The sequence below is a fragment of the Sceloporus undulatus genome, chromosome 9 (assembly GCF_019175285.1).
Source record: "Sceloporus undulatus isolate JIND9_A2432 ecotype Alabama chromosome 9, SceUnd_v1.1, whole genome shotgun sequence".
Lineage (NCBI taxonomy): Eukaryota > Metazoa > Chordata > Lepidosauria > Squamata > Phrynosomatidae > Sceloporus > Sceloporus undulatus.
Genome location: NC_056530.1, coordinates 22,746,629 through 22,771,494, shown reverse-complemented (window position 1 = coordinate 22,771,494; position 24,866 = coordinate 22,746,629). Strand labels below are relative to the sequence as shown.

The window sequence follows — 24,866 nt, the reverse complement described above, 5'->3', positions numbered from 1 at the left end:
TGGGGTTTGTCTTCTTGGCTGTCTGCAGATCTTAAGTCAGATATTCATTCATTCATTCAGAGCTGCTTACAAATGGTTAAATGAGTTCCTTCCCTCAGGCTTACAATCTAAAAAAGACATGCCTCAAAAGGAGAAGGGGATCAAGTGCAGCAGATGCTGCCAGTCATTCTCTATCTGCCTCTGAGGCAAGGGCAGTTGGAATGGAGGAGAAAGAAAAGGAAGATGATAGTCCTAGGCCTGCATTGTGCTGTTTCTGGCCTTAGTTCTGATGCTAAAGGGGGCTATCTGCAATTGGATTTCAAGACACCTGCATTTTAGCCTCTGCAGATAGCCCTCCTTACCATCTGAACTGAATTCCATAACCTTGAGCCACACAACAAGTTAAAGAGGGGCCAAACCGGGTTACTTCTCCAGTGTGGATGCAGCCCTAGGTAGAACTATATCAGCCTTTAACGGCACGTGTCTTGTCCCTTTAACCTTGGCTGCCGTCCCTCCCCTCTACAACGCCAATCATAGGCTGATTTGGCCACGCCCCCTACCTTTTAACCAATTGGCTGCCTCCTCACCTCCCCGGCCATCTCCCATTGGTCCATACGCACAGATGGGCGTTCCACTCCAGACAGACCGCGCCGAGGAAATCAAACCAGCTACTGTCTGCCAGCGATTGGCTACTGGCTGACGGGTGGGCGGGGTCAGAGTGTAGAGTGAGAGAAAGGGGAGGGGGGATTCGCGGCTTCTTCTGATTGGTCGAAAGAGGGGCCAATGACGGAAAGGGACCCAATGGACGGGCGCTCCGACGTTCGCCCTTGGCTTTTGATTGGCTCTCGCGCGCATCACTGGCCTCTTCCTTCCCCGCGATTGGTCAAAGCCGGCGCATGCGCCCCGCTGTCCACGGCGAGGGGAAGATGGCGGCGGTTGAGGCGGCCGGGAGGGCCTTTTCGGTGGCGGCGCTGCGGGCGTTGAAGGCAGGGAGCGGCCTCGGCGCCGGAGGCTCCTCCTGCTGCCGCCTTCGTCGCTTGGGGTGGAAGCGGCGGGGCGCCTGGACGGTCCCGAGGAGGGCCTTGACTGCGGGGGTCCCTCCTCAGGCGGCAGGGACCGGGCTCACCGAGGCCTTGCTCCGGGACGCCGTCAGGCAGCAGCACCACCAGCAGCAGCAGCAGCAGCAGCAGGTGGGCCCCCTGGAGGACCGGCCCCGTCCTGGGGCCCTCGCATGGGTTGCACTGACACTGCCACTCCCATCAGCCCCAGGACCTTTCCACAAGCCTGGCCTTCCTATAGGCTGCACTGCCACTCCCATCAGCCCCAGCCTGGGACGTTTCCGCAGGAAGCACTGCCACTCCCATCATCCCCCCACATGCTTCCCAACCTGGTTCCCTCGCATGGCTGCACTGCCACTCCTGTCAGCCCCAGACTCTTTCCACACTGGCCTTTTCCATGAATTGTACTGCCATCCCCATCAGCCCCAGACTGCCCCCAGTCTAGGGGCAACCCATGGCCTGGCATGCCACTCTCATCATCCCCAAATTCTTACCATATAGGGGCCCCCATGAGCTTCACTGCCACTCCCATCAGCCCCAGATTCTTCCCAGCATGGGCCCTTCCATTGAGCTGCACTGCCATTCCCACCAGCACTGGACTGTCTCCAGACTGGGGCCCTTCCATGGGCTTTACTGCCATTCCCATCATCCCCAGATAGTTGCCAACCTGGGGCCCTCCCCTGGACTGCATAGCTGCTCCTATCAGCCCCAGACTCTCCCCAACCTGGGCCTTCCTATGGGCTGCACTGCTGTTCCCATCAACCTCCAACTCTCCCCAACCCGGGGCTTTCCTTTGGGATGCACTGCCGCTCCCAACAGCCCCACTCTCCCCAACCTGGAGCCTGTCCCATCGCTCCCAACAGTTCAGTTACGTATTCATCAAATGGATTGGAAGACTATATCCCCCGCCCTGTTCCATCCTAATTTGGCATCTGATTGACAGCAATTCGATAACAGGATATCAAGCTTTCTTTGCCGCTTTTGCATCCTTCATTCATCTCCATCCCTTTCTTGCTTTCTCTCTAGTCCTCAGACGGTGGAGACGGAAAAGGCTCCGATGAACAGCGAGAGAAGCAGAAGGAAAACACTGCCTATGCGAAGAAGATGGTGCTCAGGATAGCAGGCCTCATGGGAGCCGGCAGTGGCATAGCCATCATCTATATCTTCGGTGAGTTTTCTTTCATCCATTGAGGAAAAGATCTACAGATGCAGCTATGCAAAGGCTCATTCGCATCTGGGGCTTGCCACTGCTGCCCCATGGTCAGTGTAACTGTTTAAGACATTGCGGGCTCCACACTTTCAAATGGTGCCTCCGGTTGATCTAGGTCAGTTCCCAACCTTTTCTATGCCCTCATACCTCTAGGAAATGTTTTTGATGTTCGCACCCACATTTGAAGAAGAGAATTAATTTCTGATTTCTTCAGAAACGATCGGGTGATGACTCATTACTCACGGACACAAGCCACTACTGTACACAACGAGAAGAGCAGAGTCCTGTAAGATTGTCATAGGTGATCAAAATGTTGCACATCAGATTACATATGTCTAAGTGTCTGCGCCAGGGTTTCCAGACTTGAAGGTACTTGTGGATGTAAAAGGTGTGTGGTAGCAGAAGTTTGATTTCTGTATTTTCATATAGCGTGTCTCTCCTCATGAGAGTGTATGTAGAGAGCCCAGTTATTGACCAGTATGGTTGAAAGATTAAAAAGCAAAATGTTAGTAATGGGAAAGTCAGCTACTTTGCTGTTGAACTTGAAATAGCACATTCATAATGTAATGGCATTACCTTTGTACGTATCCAGACTCTTGTTGTAGACTACTCTGTAGCTGTAAAATCTCTGAGGTCATTGTTGCACAAAATTACAAAGGTTTTCTCTCTCTCTTTTTTGTGGCAGGTAGTAATTCGGTGGATGAGCAGGGAGCGAAGGTAAGTGACTGCCTGCTTTTAAGACTATTGGGCCTGTTCATTCTATGTCTTCCACCAGGCGTCACTGTGTGCTTGAAGTTGCTGTGTTATTGATGGCTGACTACTACAGCTTTGTCAGTTCTCTTTGGGCAAATGGAAGGTTTAACCTGGGACACTGGTCAACATGTTAGCTAGTGGAACCTAAGTGGAAAAACAAACTATGAAGTATTTATTGGCAGTTAACATCACAACACATGTGTAGGATGGGAGTAAATGCATGGGTAACTTTCACCTAAGGCAGTAAGACAAACAACCTTTTCTGGAGATTTTCTCAGTATACAGTGAACTATATTGGTTGCTTATGCCTTTCAAGTTGGTGGAAACTCCATGCAGTAGCTTAACCCAGTGTTTCTTGACCTTTGGTCCTCCTGATGTTTTGGACTTTGTCTCCCAGAATCCCTGTGCAGTGCCCAAGCTTCCAGGGGCTGATCCAAAAAAGCCTGGAGGCCCAGAGAACTACTGGTTTGAGCAGAGAGTGGCTTTTTCAAGGTTACCCAGTGGGCATTGTGTCTAAACAGGGAGCTGTGCCTGGTCCTCTCACAACCATGCCCAGCATTTTAACCACTGCAGCACAGTATGAAGGGTCAGCTTAGAAAGCATAAACTAAAAGCCCCAGGAACAAATCTTGCTCCCATAGAAGTACCAGCTGAAGCTATGCTGCAGAATTAGTGCAGTTTGACACTGCTTTAACTGCCATGGCTCCATGCTGTGTAATCTTGGAATTGGTAGTTCATTGTGGCACCAGAGCTCTCTGACAGAGATGGCTAACTATCTCACAAAACTGAACTGCTGTAGCAGTTAATTCAGTATCAAATTGCATTATTTCTGCAGTGCACATTCAGCCATAGTTGACAACTCAGAAGCATGTGAGAGCATAGAGAAGTGTGCCCCAATCTAGTGCCCTCCAAGTGTTTTTGACTCCGCATCATCCCCAGCAAGCTGGCTGGAGTTGATGAAAAATGTAGCCCAAAGCATCCAGAGGATGCTGGGTAAAGCCAATCAAGATTGGAAAGACTGCAGGAAACAATAGAAGGCTGACATTCCCTTCTCCAAATGATTCTTTCAGAAATGAGTTGCTGAGCAGCAAGAATTGGACTCGAAAACTTATTTCTCTGAGTTATAATGCTTGGTTTGAGCAGGTAAAAGGCAGTTGCTGCAGCTTGTGGAGCATAAGGCTACCACTGCTTCCAGTTACAAAGAATGTGTATTTCCTTCAAGTACCATCACCAGCGTCTCTTTGCTGTATATGTTGATGGGGAGTCTCTGTGAGAAAATGTAGTTGCCCTCCCGCTCCTGGCCAGTTTGTAGTTTGGCCATTGTGAGAAGGGGACACTGTAGTACAGAAGTGATTTGCTCCACTAGCACTCTTCTTGTGCTCTTGTGTCCTGAAACACTGTGAGAAATGCTATGAGGCATTTTTTAAAATTAGATTGTGAATCCATTGGAATTGCTTGTTCCTTCCTTGTGTTGCACTAGCCCCTACCAGTATACATCCGCTGCTTCTCATTTTATCCATCATGCCACCCTTCCAAAAAAAGTCTCCAGATATTCCAAATTCTCTTCTTACCCCATTTCGACTTTTAACAAGGTTGCAGAAGAAACATACCTTTGACCAACAAGGAGAGTTTGCTTTCATTGAACATATCAGGCAGGACAAAGGCTCCAATTTTTTCCAATTTATCCCCCACGCTGGAAAAAAATAGGTGTCTGTTTCCTGTGCCGCTGTGACCCAGCCCTGAGACTGGCAATAGGCCGTGGGGAAAAGGCTGAAGCAGAGTTCCCACAGATGTTTAGTGGTCCTTATTACAGCAGGCACATGTTGCCACGGATGTGTGAATGGGCCTTGCTGATGGGAGCTTGCCTACCTGTTGTCCTTTGAGGAGCTGGGAAGACGCAGGCTCTTGGGGCTGGGTTGCTCTGCATATTCATTGGTGACTTTTATTTCTTCCTTTTTACTCCTGCGCATCCATTTGGAGCAATGGCTTTAATTGGGCTGGCTGATGGCAGACCTCACACCCAGAGCCCATTTGTGGTTGGTTATGGGTCTCCTTTGATAACTGTTGGTGCGGGTGGGATGCCTCTCTTTAACCTCTGTCTACATCTTCTGCTTGTTGTACTTTCTATTTAAAGGATTCCCTGCCTCCCTTACAAAAATTACAATAATTTAAAACATGATTCTGTCAAAATCTCATTTTCCAAAGTTAAAAAAGAATAACACAGCAGTATTATTTTTTTAAAGCCATGGTTAAAGACACATTTAAAAATAATGACTAATAAAAACTTCATCAGGCCTGATGACCCTGTTTAGTTTTCAAGATCAGACTCTGATACCTTTAGGGTATTCAGGCCATTTTAAAATTATGGGTAGATTAATCCTGTGCCCCTTACTGAGAAGTAAGTCTAGCCAAGCTCAGTGTATCTTATTCCTAAATTACACAGCATCCGCACTGCAGAAATAATCCATGTTGACACCACTTTAAACTGCTATGGCTCAGTACTATGGAATCTGAGCTTTCAGAGCTCTCTCACAGAAAAGGCTAAATGTCTCAGAAAACTACAGTTCCCAGAATTCCGTAGCACTGAGCCACGGCAGTTAAAGTGGTGTCAACTTGGGATCTTTCTCCAGTGTGAATGCAGCCTAAGCAATTGCAGCCCAAAAATTTCAGATGCAGCTTTGCAGTTGAGTTGAATCTGTCAGGTATTGTTGCTTCTTCATAGTGTTAATGCTTTTTGCTTCACTTTTGGTAGCTTTTGACCACTGGCGAGGCTCATATGGCCCTCCAGATGCTGAAGGATTGCAAATCTTACCATCCCTTTTTCTATTGGCGATGCTGGCTGGGACTACAATCCTGCAACATCCAGAGGACTATGCATTTCTCCAGCCTGCCCTCTGGTCCTTAGTTTGGAGAGCCAGCATGGTGTAATAGTTTGAGTATTGGACTACAAGTGGGGGGGGGGGACCAGGGTTTGAATTCTCTCTTCATCGTGGAAACCCACTGGATGCACCTTGGACAAGTCACATTCTCTCAGCCTCAGAGGAAAGCAAAAGCAACCCCCCCCCCTTCTTGCCAAGAAGAACCCAGGATAGGCCCACAGCAACAACAATCCTGGAAAGCAGGAGGCAAATCCCTTTCTTCTTCTTTAATGCTGCTGTGTGTCTGTTACAAGAATGCTGATTAAGGGTTGTTATGACCCTTTTGATATGCAGCACAAGGCCAGAGGCCTGGCCTGTTCCTTCAGTGTTTTGAACTGTGACTCAAAAGCTTCCCTTTCTTTTTCTTCTTCTTTTTAAAGTATCTCTGACTTCCTGATTGCCTTTCTATATAATGGCCTCTTTTGATGTTGGATGCAAAGCTCTCATTCCACACCTTGATGTAAACTGCACCTAAATTGAGTTGGGAGGTGAGGAAGTCCTCCTGCCATATTCCTTGGCAAAAGAAGGCACTTAGCCAATTGCCTTCAGGTGAATGGCCCTTTCTTCCCCCAAATTCTTCAATTGGTGTTAACACACTCCTTTCATGCTTCCGCAAATTGCTCCTCACAGTTATGGGCAGCATGTCTGCTTATTGCTGGCACATGCCATCTGCTTTAGCAAGTAAGTGCCTTCCGACATAGTTGAGACACAACTGTCTCTTTGAAAAATCTTCTCAGAGAGTGGCGGCTTGTAAGGAAACAAGTTTCAGAATGCATATCTGCTTTGCTTTGCTTTTTTGGCTCTTCCTTCTTCTCGATGAAGAAAGAGAGTTTTTCTGTGTCCACATGTTGTCACACTGATGTTTAACCAAGGCTTGGCTTTATAAGAGGATTTGTTCATTCCTTTAAAGAAAGCCAAAGGCGGTTCATGGAAAGTGACTCTCTGTTATGGTTGTGCTCTAAGGGAGTGTCTCACCAAGCACCAGGTAAATAACAGGGCTTCTTAGTTCTAGAACCACCTCATTCTGTGATTTTTAAACAGAGGCCAGGTGGCTTGCTGTCACAGGTAAGTTCTTTGATTGAGTATTCCTGCGTGGCAGAATGGGGATGGACTGGGTGGCCCTTGGGGTCTCTTCCAACTCTAGGATTCTATTATTGAGTCTATCATTATACTGAAGTTTCCTCCAGAAGACTGACAATCCATCCAAGTACAGTATTAACTGAGCCTGACCCTGCTTAGCTTCCAAAATCAGACAAGATCTGGTGCCTTTGGGGTTTTTAGGCAACCTTGTCGATCTTTGTGTGTGTGCTGTGTGCCTTCAAGTCATTTCCAACTTAAGGTGACTCCCAAGGTGAACTATCATGGGGTTTTCTAGCATGATTTTCTCAGAGGAGGTTTGCCATTGCTTCCCCTGAGGCTGAGAGTGTGTAACTTCCCCAAGGTCATCCAGTGGGTTTTAAGGCCACGCTGCAAATTGAACCCTTGTCTCCAGAGTCGTAGTCAAACGCTCAAACCACTAGGCCACATTGGCTCTCTCTTGGCAATCTTTACTAGGCGAAAATGAGGCGAAAATGTCTTACTTTGAATCAAGAGCTTCGTTTTGAGGAGATGCCTTTTGGGAGCTTGCTGGAGAGCAGTCAAAGAGCATGCCTGTGCTTTGAAGTGTTAGTGTGCCGGCTTTTCCCAAAGGTATTTCCCTGTCTGTCCCCTTACCTGCTGTTCCTGAGCCACCATAAAACCCCTTTGGTTTAGTTAATGACCCTTTTTAGGCTGCCTGTCACATCCATGTAAATGGCCACAACCAGGCCCAGGGCGACCTGCCCAGAAGCAGATGGGCCTGGGCTTAAGGTTTGGGCACACTTCACAGCTTTCTGCGAGTCGCATGGCATCACCTGAGTGCCAGAGGATTCAGTGGGGCATCCTGATTTGTCTGGCTATGTCTCTGCCGAAGTGGCTATAAAATGGGGCCAGTCTTTGATCTCTCTCAGACACACACTCTCTCTCTCTCTCTCTCTTTTTTTGCCCTCCGCTGTTCTTTTGGTTCTTCCTGGGAAGTGTGGGTTTGCAAAAGGAGGTTTCTTGATCTTTTTGTTGTTGTTTTATTACAAATTTCCTTTGTCACTCTCTTCAGATCTTCAAGTGTGCATTGAACTTTTTTCCAGCTTCTGGTTTTAAAAGCAAAACACAAGCTTGTGCTAAAAACCTGAAAGAAAGATTTCAGCAGAGAGATGGGTTTATTTTTTAAAAGGTTTTGAGATTGTAGCTGGAAAAGAGGGGAATTTTTTCAGCAATAATTATTGATAGTGATGGCTATATTTGCAACCTGCTTTTTTCTTAGTTTAGGACGCAAGGGAAGAAAAAAACATGCTTAAAAATTAACGGCATACAAATGTTAAAAAGTGCAGATACAAAAAGAGGATTGAAATAATTTGGTAGCATTATCTCGTGTCTGGCTAATACGTTTGGGAGCTGGTTGGACTACAATTCTGAAGATGAGGGTTTGAATCCCTCCTTAGCTACATAAATCGACCAGGTCACCTTGGGTAAGTCACATTCTCTCAGCATCAGAGGAAGGCAAAGGGAAACCAAGATAATCCCATAATAGGTTCGCTTTAGCATTGCCATATGTCAGAAGCAACAAGAACAGTCAAGATGCATCAGCATTAAATATTTAGCAACTAAAGTACTTGTAGATCAGACCCAGAATAATTTTCCGAATCTCGGTGCCTGTAAGTTGGCAAGCATCTAGTCACTTGGAGTGATTCCTTCAGAGAATTTTGGGCTTGGTCCTTAATAGTTTGGTCCTATCTTACCTCTTTGGTGCTGATGGTCAGGTACTTAATTTCAGCTTTTCCAAGAGTTCAGAGGAAGGCACTGGCAAAACCACCCCCTTGCCTAAGAAAACTCTACCAAAAAAAGTTAATGGGATTGCCATGCAGATACACACACACACAGGAGTTCCAGTGTGTCTAAAGTTTTGTTGACCAGACAAGAATCTTGTGGTATGTTTCTACTTTATTTCTGTGGTGTGTATTTATTATTATTATTATTAACCTTTATTTATATAGCACTGTAAATTTACACAGCGCTGTACATACATACATATTTTGTATGTGTATAAGTGTCTGCCTGGGCCTCCCCCTCAAGGTGGCATCATTGAGCTTCAGAAGCTCACTTTGGGATGCTCATAGAAAGCTTTTGGTTCTGGAGACATCTATAGAACTGACATTAGAGTCACATTACTGCCAAGGTTGTCAGAAGTTGTTGTTTTAGGGAGCAAAGTATAAAGCTATAAATTTTTCCTGGCTGAAGTCCCAGTCTCTGTAATACATGTGCCTCTCTGCCACTTGTTGTTGTTGTGTGCTTCCAGGTCATTTCCAAGTTATGGAGTTTTTTTGAAAATTGTCTTCAAAGGGGGTTTGCCATGGCCTTCCTCTAAAGCTGACTTGCCCAAGGGTTCCATGGCTGTAAAGGGATTTGAACCCTGAATTTCTGGACTCGTAGTCCAAGATTCAAATCACTATACCATGCTGGCTCTCCTGGTGCTTCTACTGATCAATTTAAATTCACGCAACAGAGTGACGTCCTGCTCTTTTTCTGTTTCCCTGGTGGCCTTCTAGATTGTCATATCTTTCCATGTCTGCCAAGAGAGATGCTTCTTTTCACACTGAAGAGGCACCAAAGGTTGTCTTACTGCATATCTTTATAATACCCTAAACCAAATATGCAAAAGACCCCAGATTGTTTAGTACTTGAATGGGATACTGCCAGCAATTGCCAGGTGCTGTAGGGCCAAACCATGTCTTGTATAGTCCTTGCTGAAAACGATCCCGTGACGTTCATGGGGACACCATAAATCAACAGGCAACTTGAAGGCACATATACACAGAGGGCATAAAATAAGCTTAGGCTGTAGTGCTACTTCACCTGCCCCTTCAAACAGGGTTTGTTATTTAATTATTAGTACATAAGAATGTATCAGGTCTATGATTATCAGGTTGCACTTTCCAGAACCCTAAGATTGTCTCAGAAATAAATCAAGGGAACTGAAGTGAGAACGCCAGTTCTGGCAATTGAGCCATCCTGAAAGTGCGCTTCCCATTAATCTCTGTAATGGACAGCCACTGAATAATGGGAGTTGTTGGGTTTTTTAAGCAAATGTCCTGTAGGTTATGTTCAACATTTTACATGGGAAAATGGGAGGTCCAGATCAATTGGGTGAAGGTTAGGATCAAAAGAGGAATGGGTTTCTCTATGATCCTGCCCTTTACCCTAGAGCAGGGTGACCAGATGTTCTCCTTTTCCTGGACTTGTTCTACATTTCCCCCTTTGGTCCAGGAGGAATTCCAAAATGTCCTCCCTTTTCAGCATGGCTAAGAAGCACAGATTTATATTTATATAAGTGTGTTCAGCTATTATTTGGTAATGTCCTACAGTTTTCATGAACGTCTTACATTTTGCGGCTCCTTGTCCTCCTTTGCAGTTATGACATCTGGTCACCAGCCCTTGAGCATCTGCCAGTATCTCCCAGGAAGAGACGCAAAAGGCAGCATTTCCTGAAAATGGGCACTTTTGAAGACCATTGACTTCAGCCCTGCACAGAACTCATGGGATCTCTTAACTTTTATTTCATTCCGTATGAGTCTCTCTGCAGTTAAATCAACATAGAAGCCTGTAATCTAACATCCAGACCGACTGGTTTGAAATAGTTCTCCTGGCAATGGCGCCTTCCTCCACCGGAGGCTTCACTTGGTTAACAAGTGCCTGGAGGTGCTTCAGTATTTACACGCCCAATTGGGTTCACTTGGTAGCTGTGGCTGTGCTTGGTTAAGTGAGCCTGGACTGTGTATTGGGAAGAGATCTGACAGCTGCCAGCAGGCTTCAGTTCCCTGTCTGCCTCCAATTGTCATCCTTGGTTTCCTACCCTGCCAAGCCAATTTTCTGCTGCCTTGAACAAAAGGGATCAGGGATTAGGCATTGGATTAATCTTGGTGTGTTTTAAAAGTCTTTTGTCTTGCCTCTTCCCACTTACTTTACATAATCCCAGAGAGGTAAAACAAAGCATTGATTCAGAAACTTGGGTGTTTAGTAAATGTTGGCTTGATTTTTCATAAGGCCATTTATAAAATAAGTATCTCCAGATTTTGCCTCTGCTTTAATTCAAAGAATTCAGTCACTTTTTTGTAAAATAGCCAGAAGATTGGGAAGAGGTTGGGGTTCACCCAGGGACTTTTCAGTGTTTTTAACTGAGGCTGTAAAGTAACCACCATGTTTTGTATGTGTCGGGGCTAGAGATTTTGTGAGATTGACTCAAGTTCCTGCCGTGGGTTTGACCGGTGACTTTGGCCCGGAGTGGAGCTCTCTCAGTTTGGGGCCAACAGCTGCTTTATTCTTGCACCTGTGTCTGCAAACAATAAAAACGCTTGCTTTTTTCTCTCTGCGTGTGCACACTTAATACATGTAAGATGGATCGTTTTTCTTTTTAAAAAAAGATGTATTAAGATCCATTGTTGCTTTGTATGGAGAGTTCTCTGGCGCTGAAACAGCTGGTGCTTTGCTGCTGTTTATTTCAAAGTGGGCAATTCCTGTTCTTGGCATAGGTAAGTTTCAGGATTTATTTTTGCCATGCTAGAACTTTGCAACCTGAAAGGCAGAGTCCTGCAAACTGGCCACAGAACATATTCACACATCTAAGTTTTGCTTATCTAAGCATCCAATTAAATCTAGCACCTTACCATCTCTTCTTTTTCCTCTCCTCGCTCCTGTTTAAAGACATTAAGGCCTGCAGCTTACTTGGAAACTGTCCCTCTTCCTAATTGCAAAATAACTGAGAAAGTAGAGCAGTGGTGTGGATTGGGAGAGATGGGGAAATATGTCCAAACTTCTGACAATCCAGTAAGAAACAACTAGGAGTTAGCCTTGTAAAGAGACTTGAGACCATACCCAAAGAGCTGCTTCAGGCCAGACTGAATGGAATTTGGTTATGTCTGTTACTTTTTCACAGTTAACTCTTTCCTTTGCCAAACTTGCCTTATATTATAGTCTGCTTCTGAAACTCCTCTCTGTCCCTCTGGTTTTGTCCTGATAATACTGTGATGGAGTTGTTTGAAGGATATGTCTATATATTGAACACACAATATATTTTGAATCCGCACCTGGATGTTTTGCATATCAATTTTCAAAGTAGCAGCAGTTGTGTTTTCTGTAGAGGTGAAGAAGCACTCTGGAAGAGAGGCAAGGGGAATCCCATCCTGTGAATGCCATTATAAATGGGGTTATGTGTCCCTTTTCTTCCTTATCTCTTCTTTCTCCTGCCTTTTCAAGAGTTACATAAGGATTCTCTGTTGAAATGCTCTGCTTCATCCAAAACAACAAAACAAAAACAACAAAACAGGCTGGGTGATCCCAAAAGCAGGTTTCGAGACAGGCATTGGTAGTGTTTAAAAACTGTTTAATCTCTGTGGGCTTGCAAACTCTGATCAGAATGACAGCTCTGGGACCGTACATTATCCTAAGTGTGGGGCATGTGTGGGTCAAAATGATGAGGGCAGTGTTTATAGAGCCATGCTGTGTCAGTGGAGGTGGCTGAAGCGCAACAGTGCAACCCTGCCTGTTGATGTAGCCATATGCTTAAAGGTGTGAGAGCCATTTGGCTCCAAAGCTCAGTTATTTTTTCAGGCACAGAACTACTCAAAAGGGGCTTAGAAAGGGAAAGGGATAAAGAATTAATTCTATGAAGATGTCAGCCACAGATGCTGGCGAAACGTCAGGAATAAACTCTTCTAGAACATGGCCACATAGCTTGAAAAACCCACAAAAAACTATGGTTGCCGGCCATGAAAGCCTTCAACTTCACAATTAATACTACCTCTCCGTCAAACAGTGTGTATATCAGGAACCCTGGCAGTGGGGCTATATACTATACTTTAGATCAGTGGTTCCCAACCTTTGGCCCTCCATTTGTTTTGGTCTTCAGATCCCAGAAGCCCCAGCCAACTTGCCCAACAGTCAGGAATTATGGGAGCTGAAGTCCAGAACATTTGGAGGACCAGAAGTCGGGAACCACTGCTGTAGATTGTCCTCCCCAAAGCTATGGCAAGCTAGGCTCTTGTTCTGCCGGCTATTTTTACTTTCTGATTTGTGTGTGCATGTTTTAATATGTTACCTCTTCCATCCCCTTGAGACCATTTTCCAAAATGTGGAGTAGCAGCGGCTGAATTTTCATGAATGGCTCTTAGATGGAGAACTGGTTACAAGCGCAAATTGTTAGGTGCCGTTACCAGATCTGTGCCCATACCTAAATTGCTTTTAAAACCTGCTTCCTCCCTAATGGTTTTCTGTGTTGACATGCTTGAGGTGGCTGGTCAACACACACTAGTATTCATATGCATTTCTTGGCCGGGGGGGACGGGACCAAAACATCGCTCCCCTGCCCATGTTGATTCCTGTGTGCGTTGTTGCACCAAGGCATTATTCCGTTTTGCTTAGTCAGTGTCTGGGTCTCTGTCACATCCTGGCCTTTTAAAAGAACAGGTTCCTGCTTCTGGACAGTTGTGCCCTGGGCGGTTGTGGGACTAAATACAGCCCTGGGCCAACAATATCCCCCTCATTTCTGTATGCACCACATTTCCTTCCTGTTGTTCAGTTTGACCCTGTCTGTCGTCTTCTGACCCGCTCCAGTTTCCAGAAGAGGTAGTCTGCAACCACTATCCACAACCGCCTTCTCACTCCCAGACTGCTCTGTCAACATGACAGGCGCCAGCTTGTGCCAGTAGCTCTTGCTTGGTAGACTTGGCAGACTGATCCAAGATACCTGGCACAGGTGCCTGTTCAGTTGCTCAAGGTGTGTAGTGCAGTGTGAGATCACATCAGGACCAAAGAATGCTTAAGGCCAGCATTATGCCCAGAAGTTCAAGGCAAAGCCTTCCAGATACATTTGATGGCCATCACTCCCAGGCCTCTTGGCGATTAGAAGGAGACAGAATGGTTGCTGCCCTCCTCATACTTAGAAGAAATTAACCTCTCAATTAGGGATGGACAACTCCCAAGTGGTCCAGGGGCTACATTGGACCCCTGGAGTCCAGAGGGGGCTGGATGAACAAATTATTACTACCAGACTCTCTCTTGTAGTTTGTAACATGTAGTAGAATCCTATCCATAACTGGTTCTCTCTCTCTCTCTCTCTGCAGATTCCTGATGAATTTGATAATGGTAAGTAAAAAACCCTATGTGTTGCTGCCTTTCTTAGCGTAGTGATGAGCACTCATGTTTGTGTGAATGTATGGCCTGAATTGTATTGGCAGTCCTAAACAGAGTAGACCCACTGAATGAATTATTGAATGGGGAGCCAATAAATCCCACTGATATACTAATTGGGATTGGATTCAGCCCATTGTGTACAACTACAGTGTGACTATATTTATGCAGGAGAATGGACATTCAGGAGTTCTTTCTGGACACATTGCTTATCCCCCAAAATAACACCCAGATGCCAGTAGAAGAAAGCCGAAAACATGATCTGAATGGAATCATAGAGACAACTGCTTGAAATGTTATCTAGTAGGCTAGGAACCATACTATCCAGCCTACCTGTTAAAAAAGGTCCAAAAGTTGGTGGTTGGTGCATGCCTTCAAGTCGTTTCCAACTTATGGCAACCCTAAGATGAGACTATTATGGGGCTTGGGGAGGTTTGCCATTGTTTTCCTCTGGGGCTGAGAAAGGTCACCCAGTGGGATTCATGGCCAAACTGGGAATCAAACCCTGGTCTCCAGAGTTGCAGTCCAACAGTCAAACCACTATGCCAAGAGCAGTACATTTTAAACCCCTTTCCTTTATATTAGTACTGAGCAGGAGCTGCTGTTTGAGTCAGTTGTAACTTGACAAATGCTTGTTTTTCATGCCCCACGCTCAGGAGAGTTCACAGTTTGCAGCTCATCTGGTGGAAACTCAAACTCTAATATTTTTGTATTTGGGTCACTAGCTAACCAAGTGTCTTCAACACCCCTGTATTTAAGCAGCTGTGGATTTTGTTAGGCGGACAAGGAGAGCTGAAGTGCACCCTCAGTTGAGCAATAAATACATGAATTCCTTGATGCCTTAAACAGTAAGGGAATAGCGACAGGCGTGACTTGCTTTGCCCACCCGCCTCTTTACAAGCATCCTTAAAAATTAAAATCCCAAGAAACAAATCTTCCAGGAGTAACCAGAATTGCTTCATGTTTCTAATAGAAGAATGGAAGGGCTTGGCTTTCTTCAGCCGCTGTCTTGAGAGCAGATGTACTGGTGCATAAACAGTGTGCACGCCCCTTGCCAAGAACAGAAGGTCAGGCGGAACTTATGCCGGGACGGGGAGTTAAACAATGCTGCTCCGTAACACAGACGGACACCCCCCTCCCCCAAATGCCCATTCTTGAGTGTGGCTGGAGGCGAAAGCAGTGGGCAATGTTAGAATGGTAATGAATGAAGAGCCAGATGCCCAGATGTCCTTCTCCTCAGCTATTCTGCTTTTGAAGACAGGGGCAGGTGGAGAAGCAGATTTCAGGACACTGAATTGTATGTATGTGGAGGGACAGGAGAGGGGTCAGGCTCTAAAGGCATCTTTACACGTCTTTTGCATATCATTGGTATGTCTTTGCATCTTGCTTTTAGTCTGTAACTCCTGATTTGAATAGCTAGGTTCTGTCCTTAAACACTCCTCAAGACATTAAGTTTCGATGAATCAGATAGTCCAGTTAGATAGAGCAAGGTTGTGTAACTGCAGCAGATCCAGGGACCACTTTTATATCCTCAGATCTTGGGAAGCCACATGGGCTACTGAAAAACAAAATGAAACAAAACAAAACCCCAATGCAGCCATAAGTCCACTTCTGGTGCATAGCAGTGATTTTTGATGTTAAAGCAATGCAAGGAGATGGAAGTGTTGTACCCAGAGGCTCCCAAAAGCAGCAGCTGACCTTTTCTTTGGCCAGGAAAAGGCTAGTTGGGGATTCTGGAGATCTCGAAGGTGACAAAAACCATCCATACTTTGCCCACCCTGTGGGATATAGAGTAAGGATGCTTCTTGCACATGGCATCTCTCTCACTAGCACACAAATAGTGTTGGGAACGTGAGGAGGCTACAGGGGCATTTTCTAGCTTTCGCTACCCTGAAATAGGTCCAGAAATGATCCAGGGAAGAAATTGGGACTTGGGGGGGGGGGGTATATTTTTACAACCTTTTTTTAAAAAGGTTTTTGACGTCAAATAAAAAGGGGAGAGACGGCTATGCCTTTGTGCCACAGAGGCCCAGATGGAACTTTGTGTGGGGTTTTTGAGAAGCAGATTGTCCACTTAGTGGAGGTTTTCAGATAAAATATGTAGGAAACCATGGGAGGGGAGCAGCTTTGGAGAAGGCTTACGGAGGCAGAGGGGGCTGAGAGGTTTGCCTGGGATAGGAAGCGCCATTCACCAGGGTTTTTCAGCTGGCCTGGCATATGCTCTCAGCCGATTAAAAGGCATTCTCCAGTCACAGCCTCATTGTTGCCCACAATAGATTTACTCACTCTTCCTCCACCTCTCCCATTCAGGCATCCTTAACCCTCTCTCCCACCCCAAGCACACTTTCCCTTCCAGATTTTCAGCCAATGCCAAAAACTCATCTCTCTTTCACATAAAGAGGTACAGATTGCTGTTAATATGTTTGGTTAACCAGCTCTGCAGTTGGCTATACACCCAAACTGTTCTTCTCAGCATTTTATTCTGTGCATAGTATTTAACCATCACTGCTTGCCTCAAACTAAGCCTCCTCCCAAATTATCTTCAACCAGCATTGTTTACTAGCCTACCATTCACTGGAAAATATTGAGGTTCCACTATCTAGTGCAGGCTTAATGGAAATCTGGAAGGGGCTGCTTTGCACATGTGCTTTTATCTATGTGGTGATTATAAAAAGAGAGTTAATGTGATGTAGTGGTTCGAGTGTTGTTCTGCGACGCTGGACACTGAATCCCTGTTCGGTCGTGGAAATCCACTCAAACCTTGGATGAGTCACATTCCCTCAGCCTCCGAGGAAAGCAAAGGCAACCTTCTCTGAACAAATCTTGGCCTTGGTTTCATTGAGTGAAATCATAATTCACTAGAAAGAGGAAAACATCAAACCAAGGAGAGTGTTTCTGGGCCCCTGTGCACTTTCCCAGTATCTTAAGTGGTCACCTTCAAAGCCCTCAGGAGTGCAAACTTTGTTGCCTGCCTTTTCTGTAACTTGTAAAGTCAACCCTAGCTAAGCAGTATTCCTCTGTCTCCGCACTACACTGAACAACAGTATGTTGTCATTCCAGTTTCTTTTTTACAAGGAATTGCACTACAAAAAAAAAAGAGAGAGAGAGAGAGAGAGAGATCAAATTGTTATTTTTTTGTGGGTTTTTTGAGCTAGAACATGGCCACAGAGCCCGAAAATCCCACAAAAAACTATGGATGCTGGCCATGAAAGCCTTTGGCTTCACCTCTGCTACGTTCAGCGTGCATTTGCATTTTGAGATCTCGTCTTTCTTTTTCCTTGTTGCTGCCAAACAGTTAAATGAAACCCTTCTACCCTGGCATCCTAGGCTGAATTCCACCATATAAGCCTCCCAGTTTGACACCTGAAGCCCTTTTCCCTCCGGCTTCATCCAGCCCAGCTGCTCAGCTAGGATTATCATAACAATGGCTCCCAAATTACGTTCCATTCAATGGGCCTGCCTTTGATTGATTAACTTACAGTTTCTGTTTGAATAACCCTGGCTGCTGAGATGCTAAAGCTGTACTCTCAGAGGGATAGTTAACTGAGCTGGTGTAGGGACCGTGGTCTCGCTCACACGCTCTTTCTTCTTCAGCCTGACCTCTGCTTAAGCGAGCTGGTAATTGAAGACGCCATTAGTATTCTTTTGAGAAGGCTTTAGGGCTCTGCATATGCTCAGGCTGCGTCAGATGGTTTGTTATTACTACTACTATTACTACTGCTGCTGCTGCTACAGGTTGAGTCTCCCTTTTCTGGAATTCCAAAATCCAAAGTACTCCGAAACCCAAAACTTTTTTCAGGGGTGGTTTGTGAGAGGGTGGTTGCTCTTTGATGGCTCAGTGTACACAAACGTGGTTTCATGCACAAAAGCATTTAAAATTCTGTGTATAAAATTACCTTCTGGTTATGTGTATAAGTCTATATGAAACAGAAATCAATTTTGTGTTTAGACTTGGATCCCATCTCCATGATAGCTCATTATACATATATGCAAAGACAGCTATACCGAAATCCCAAACACTTCTGGTCCCGGGCATTTTGGATAAGGGAGACTGATCTGTGTCATTGTTGCTGCTGCAAAAAAAGTAGATAGGAAGCCATGCAAGCCTCAAAGCTGTGCTCAATTAATAGTCATTCTTACAGATCTCCGACTTGAGTTGTTCTCAATGTCCCTTCAGATCCTGTGGTGATTCAGCAGCTCCGAAGATCATACAAATACTTCAAGGATTACAGGCAGGTGAGTTAACCATTCTCATGGCCCTGCATAGTATAGGGCTTTTCCAATATCCATCTCTCTGACTTCTCTGAAATGTATCCACATGAGTTGGAATTCTAATTGGGCAGCATTTGCTCTGTTGGAATCAGTAGCTCATATTTCTTCCTTGAGAGGCCACACTTCTGGGCTCCGTGCGATAGAACCTTGTTGAAGTCCTTTGCTTACTTTTTTGTCTTCCCAGATGATCATTGAGCCCACCAGTCCTAAGCTGCTCCCAGACCCTCTGAAAGAACCCTATTACCAGCCCCCTTACACCCTAGTCATTGAACTCACGGATGTACTCCTTCACCCAGAATGGTCGGTGCGTATCCTTGCTGGTGTTTTAAGGAGATGTTTCTTTTTCATAGCTTAGATTCAGAGTTTTTTAAAGACCACATCTCCCCATATATACCTACTTTAACCTTACAATCTGTGGTGGAGGGCTTTCTCTCAGTCCTACCACCGTCACTGCCTCATCTGGTGAGGACATGGGAGACAGGGCCTTCTCAATAGTTACTTAGGGCTATGGAATTCTCTTCCAAAGGAGATTCTGCTCTTTTTCGCCAGCAGACAAATAGCTTTTTATTTAAACATTTCTCATTCACTTCTTCCTGCCCTCTTTTCCACTTCTTTGGATACCTGTGCTTTGCACAGTGGGAGAATATAGGAAGTATTTCCCTGGGGAAGGTCCCATTCTTGAAATAGAGATGCTAACGCAGTGCTGTTGTATTGGTTTTGCAGTTGTGTTATTGGCATTGCCTTTTCTGTCACGACTTTGACTCCTCTCCTCACTCCCCAGTTAGTGACCGGATGGCGCTTCAAAAAGAGGCCAGGCATCGATAACCTGTTCCAGCAGTTGGCACCACTTTACGAAATTGTGGTCTTTACATCTGAGACAGGCATGGTGAGTGCCCTGTGGCTGCGCCCTGCCAGGAATGATTCAGTTGTCTCAGCCAAACGTATCCTATATGTTGAAGACAGGAATGGTTGGTTGGTGGACTACAGCTCTCACGATACCTCCAACTGGCTGTGCAGGCTAGAACTACAGTCCAGTATCACCTGGAATCCATAAGTTGGTGGATGCTGTAGTAATGTTCTGTTTGTGGGGTTTCCAGAAGAGGTGTACCATTAGTTGCTGTGGAGTCAGGATACTAGGCTATGCCTGCATCTGCACTACACCGCTTTAACGGTCATGGCTTAGTGTTAAGGAATTGTGGGATTTGAACTTATGTGAGATAATCAGCCCTTCTCTGTTAGAGAGTGCTGGTGCCCCACCAAACTACATATCCCAGAATTTCATAGCATTGAGCCACAGTAGTTACAGCAGTGTCAAACTGCATTGTGCAGATGCAGCCTACATTACTCTGATCCAGCACAGATCTCTTTGTGTTCATAGAACTGTGGAAAAAGAGAGCCATTCAAGTCTGGAGCCACACTAATTTTTATTATTTTTTTAAGCTAGCATCTTCACTAAATAAATCACTCCAATGGCCAAAACTTGCCTGGTTTGCTACTGATGGATATGGAAAGTGCCTGGATCCCGTGGAAGGGCTTCTGAGCGTGGTTCTCAGCAGGCAGAGGCTGCCCAGACATTTGCTGAACTTGCTGAACCATCAGTGCTAGGAACTTTTAAAAGGAAAGAAAGCTTCTTGAGAACTGGATTTTGTGCCAGTTCCATGTCAGTGCAGCATACTGGCAGAGAGATCTCTGTCATTTGGATCAGGGTCTCCAAAGCCTTCCCCAGGGCTGAGGAATGCATGCCCCATGAGGCGGGGGTGGGGGGGGGGGCGGGGGGGGGGCCCCTCCCTGCTCCCCGCCTTCCTTCCCCCCGCCCGGGCCCGCCCCCCCCCCCCCCCCGCCTTTCTCCTTTCTCACGCTTGAGTGGCAGAGGAGTCCCACCCCAGGGGAGTGTGCCACAACTCATTTAAATATGTATGGATCCAGCCCGTGCTCCTTTCAACCCATTGAATCCAAGCTTTTACTGTGCTAATTGAGTGGGCCTGTCCTTGGGGGAGAAAACAAAAGGGCAGTCAGGAGACAAGTGGGCAAAAGACAAGGATGCATTTGGGGAAAGGGCAATCCTTGTCTGCCTTACTTGCTGTTCCTTAGTCTGTGGAAGGCCTCTAAGACAAGTCCCACACAGTGACGGTCTCTGTGTTTAGATGTGTGGCTCTAGGAAACAGTGTGGGAGGACTGTGTGCCTTAATCTGTGTGCTCCCCAGTCTCACGTCCATTAATGGCAAATTGAATCAGAAAATTATAGAGCCATAGAGTTGGGAGGAGCCCCATAGACTGTCAAGCCCAAGCCCCTGCTTAATGCAGGAATGCCAACTAGAACATCCCTGACAGGTAGCTGTTCAACCTCTTTCTGAAGATACCCCAAGAAAGAGAACCCACCACCTCTCTAGGCAATTGATTCCATTGTTGAACCATTCCGACCATCCAGAAGTTCCTTCTAATGTTCATTCAAAATCTGTGCTCCTTTAACTTAAAACCAGTAGGCCTGGTGCTATCCAGAACACAGCTGCCTCCTCTTGTTTGTGGCAGCCCTTGTGGTATGTAAAGAGGGCAACCAGGTCATCCCTCTGCCATCTTTTCACCATGCTGGACATTGGCAGCTCCCTCCACCTTTCATCATCTGTTTTAGTTCATTCTTTTTGGCCTTTGAACCTGCTCCAGATTGGTTTCAGAGTGTGTGCAGAGGTGCTTTTGACAAATCATTCCAGCTTCAGGGAACTTAGTTTGAGTATATTTTCCAAGCAGCTAGATATCATTTGCGCCTGCAAGATAATGTTGTTTATCCTTCTCTGTTCCAGACGGCCTTCCCTCTCATTGACAGCGTAGACCCTCACGGGTTCATCTCCTACCGGCTTTTCCGTGATGCCACCCGTTACATGGATGGGCACCATGTTAAGGTATCTCTTGTGGAATTCTGTCCGCCGTGAAGGCTGAGAGAGATGTCCAGTGACTTTTTAATTAGAGAGAGTATATCTGTGGATGCACATGAATACTCTTGTGTGTTATTTTCAGAAAATTATTAATGTAAGTGTTATAGTGGCTTGAGTCCTGGACTATGACCCCGAAAGACCAGGGTTCAAATCCCCATGGAAACCCACTGGGTACCCTTGGGCAAGTCCCCACTCTCCACTTTAGAGGAAGGCAAGGACAACTCTGCTCTGAGGAAATCTTGCCAAGAAAACCCTGTGATAGCGTCACCATAAGTCAGAAATGACAAGAAATACATAATCTACCTAATACATACTGCTGGGATTAACTTCTGTTGAATTCATTGAGGTTTGTTCTGAGATAAATATTGACAGGGAACAACAGCAAAAGAGGAAGGCCATAATTGTCCATAAGTCCCCACATGACTTGGTTGAAGGGATGTTGCTTCTCCTCCTTGATCTTAGATGGCTAACTTGGCCCCTCTGACCTATCTCCGTAGTTGCATCCAACACCCAAAGACACAGGGCTGAGACACCAGATGCTCTCTCATGCTCTGCAATGCGAGTCCTCTGGGGTCTGCCCTCCACAATAGAGTGTGGATGGCTTTGCTGTGCTTGGCTTTGCTGCGTGTCTGCCTTCTGTCTGTCCCCCCCCTCCGTCCTTTCCTCCTCCTCCTCCTCCCCTTCACCTCCCATCTGCTGCCCTGGAGCCTGCCGGGCTTCCCTTTCTCTCCCTGATGTGCGCTTACCATCTCTGTGTCCTGATTGTTGTCGGTTCTCTTTTTCTTTTGCCCTAAGCCGCGGATGGTGGAGTTTTTCCCCTCCTGTCGGCAGCCATCCTGCTGTTCCTCAGATGGCAATGCTGTAAAAGGGATGTCTTTCACTCATTGAGTTAAAGTTTGAGAGTGAAGGAAAAAGTGTAAACAGGAGATCGCAGGAATGCTTAGGAGGTGGGAGGAAGTGTTGAATAACATGATCAAGGAAATCTTGATTGTTGTAGTCAACAACCAGCAGCCTGATCAAGGAAAAATACAAAGGAATCCTTTAATTGCAGACCAGAAGTAGGCTTTTGTTCAATTCCTTGCAGTGAGATTGTTCTGCATGGCTCTGGCAACTGAGACTACTTTGGGCTTCTCATTTGGAAGCAAAGTCCTCTTCAGACACAGAAGGGCTACCAGAACCTTAACAGAGGAGGAAAGAGTCTTAGTGCTATTGTGAGAGCAGGCAAGAGCACTATGTCAATACCACAGAAGTAAATTAGCATGTAAGATTGCCATCTTCTGATGCTGGGAGTGTGTGACTTGCCCAAGGCCACCCTGTGGGTTTCTGTGGTTGAGTAGGGATTTGAACCCTCTTCTCCAGAATCATAGCCCAAAGCTCAAACCACACTGGGTCTCTTTTATCCAAAGAATTCAGGGTGGTGGAATACAGGTAAAATGAAAACTAACCGGTGAAAACCATTTAGAACAAGAAAAATCTTTTAAATGAAAATGTTCTAAATGCATTAACAAGTTAAAGCAGGGTTTCAAAAGAACCATTTTAAAACACCGTTCGTAGCACTTTGAAGTAAATACATGAGTCCCAACAGCTTTAATAAACCACCATGTTTTTATTTGGCATCTAAATGAAACTGGTGTTAGTGCCTCTGAGGGGAGACACTGCACAGTTGGGGAGGCCACAACTGAGAAAGCCCCTGCCCCCATGTTCTGTAGTTTGTTTCCACTTCTCTAACCCTGCACAAAACTGTCTGGAAGGCCAATGTGAATCCCCCTCCCCTTCTCTTTGTCCTTCTCCTAGGATATCTCCTGCCTGAACAGAGACCCTGCCAAAGTGGTGGTTGTCGACTGTAAGAAGGAGGCCTTCCGCCTGCAGCCCTTCAATGGCATGGCGCTGAAGAAGTGGGATGGGAATTCAGATGACCGGACACTCTTCGACCTCACTGCCTTTCTGAAGAGTAAGAGGGAATGGGTGCTTGGCAATGATGAGCTCTGTCCCACAAGGCCTAATAGCATTCTCAGCACTGGTGGCTGTGCACAGGAAACTCAGTGAGCCACTAGGGAAGGCTGCGCAGTTGAAGAGCCACCATAATCCTTTGCTTTGCTATGCTTCAACATAGTCCGTTTTGTCCCTTATGTGCTCATATGAGCACTTGGGCTCAGCCAAACTTCACTGGTGAAATACCGGAAGCCAAAGGGGAATTAAGACTTTCCAGAGGATGGCAAAAGTTTGGTTGCTTTGCAAAATTCCTTCCTTCCCTTCGGCTGATAGGAAATTAAACTATATCTAAGCAAATTGATGTACATAATTCAGACTGCAGAACATATCTTTGGTGGTCGTTTTTTAAAAGCTAGAACTTCTTGATCTTGGCGATGTGGGTATTGGAGGGGAAGAGTGAGAAAGGGGTGTTTGAGCTTTGAGCTAATACTGCTACACTTCTTGTTGCCTGCAGCTGTTGCCTTGAGTGGAGTAGAAGATGTCCGATCTGTGCTGGAGAACTACTCCTTGGAAGATGACCCTCTGGAGGCATTTAAACGCAGGCAGTCGCAGCTGGAGCAGGTGAGAGGGAGCCTTCTGCTGTTCCATTTGGTGGGGAGTGTTAGCTGTGCTAGCAAAAGCAACATTAGGCATCAAGTTTGGCTTTGGAGACTACTAATACTCTTCCCAAGATTAATACTCCTCCCTTAGATTATGATCAGAATGCTTTAACATTGTTGTAGACTCCAGATATGTAAAGTACCCCTGTGGGGTAACTGCGCATTAGCTACTTTGCAGTGTCTGCATTGAAAGGAACAGGATCACAAAGGCTGTGGGTAGGTTAGGCACTGAAGGCCTCTGTGCTGATGGCAGGCCCTGCGCCTGCGTGGCATTTCTTTCAGGAAGAGCAGCAGCGTCTTTCCGACCTCACCCAGCACAAGAAGCAGCAGCAGTTCCTGGGATCTCTCGCAAGCCGGCTGTGGCCACGCTCCAAACAGCAGTGATGCAGACACCTTCCAAGTATGGTCACATTGCTCACCAATAGACTTCTTGGCTGTCCCAGTCCCTACCTGGAGTAAACAGTGCCCTCCAGGGAAGGCATGGACCTTGGCCCAAAGATGATATAGAGTCAGGGGTTGACTCAAGAGGTTGCCCTTCCTTACTCTCCTCTTCAGCTCCAACAGCAGCATTCTCCCCCAGCCCTAGGCGGTTGTGTGCAAAGCCAAGCCCTTTCCTGAACACTTTTCCAGCAAAATAACTCCTCCAGAGCAGAACATGCGGTGGCCAATAGAGCTGCCTCCTTTCTCCATACCCAAGGAAGCACGCTTCACCATTGCAGCCAGGAAAGAGAAAAGTGAAGATGGGGAAGAGGCTCTGCTCCAAGGTAGCTTCTGGATCAGTCTTTTTGACACACTGTTATCATGTTCCTGTCAGAACTCTGGACCACACTGCTATTCTGTTGGAATGAATGGGAATGAATGTCAGGGGTACTCTAAAATAAATGGTCATCTTTATAACAA

At 46.0% G+C, this 24,866-nt stretch overlaps 1 protein-coding gene across 3 annotated transcripts; it reads left to right on the top strand.

Moving 5' to 3' along the window:
* The first annotated feature begins 867 nt into the window (after nt 1–867).
* Nucleotides 868–24,866, top strand: TIMM50 (translocase of inner mitochondrial membrane 50). Of its 3 annotated transcripts, none has more exons than XM_042440265.1 (11): nt 868–1,161; nt 2,062–2,205; nt 2,933–2,964; nt 14,107–14,128; nt 18,351–18,409; nt 18,630–18,749; nt 19,227–19,331; nt 21,244–21,342; nt 23,170–23,326; nt 23,822–23,928; nt 24,249–24,866. In XM_042440265.1, exons 1-11 carry the CDS (start codon nt 876–878, stop codon nt 24,348–24,350), a joined length of 1,233 nt encoding a protein of 410 aa, XP_042296199.1. In that variant the 5' UTR covers nt 868–875; the 3' UTR covers nt 24,351–24,866. The 3 variants fall into 3 exon arrangements, with proteins under 3 accessions (XP_042296199.1, XP_042296198.1, XP_042296197.1); XM_042440264.1 differs by having other exon boundaries at nt 868–1,164; XM_042440263.1 differs by having other exon boundaries at nt 868–1,169; nt 2,064–2,205.

Coding starts and splice junctions, on each gene's coding strand:
- TIMM50 (XM_042440263.1), top strand. CDS start 876: ATGCGCCCCGCTGTCCACGGCGAGGGGAAGATGGCGGCGGTTGAGGCG. Junction 14,129..18,350: donor TCCTGATGAATTTGATAATG/GTAAGTAAAAAA, acceptor ATGTCCCTTCAG/ATCCTGTGGTGATTCAGCAG. Junction 19,332..21,243: donor TTACATCTGAGACAGGCATG/GTGAGTGCCCTG, acceptor TCTCTGTTCCAG/ACGGCCTTCCCTCTCATTGA.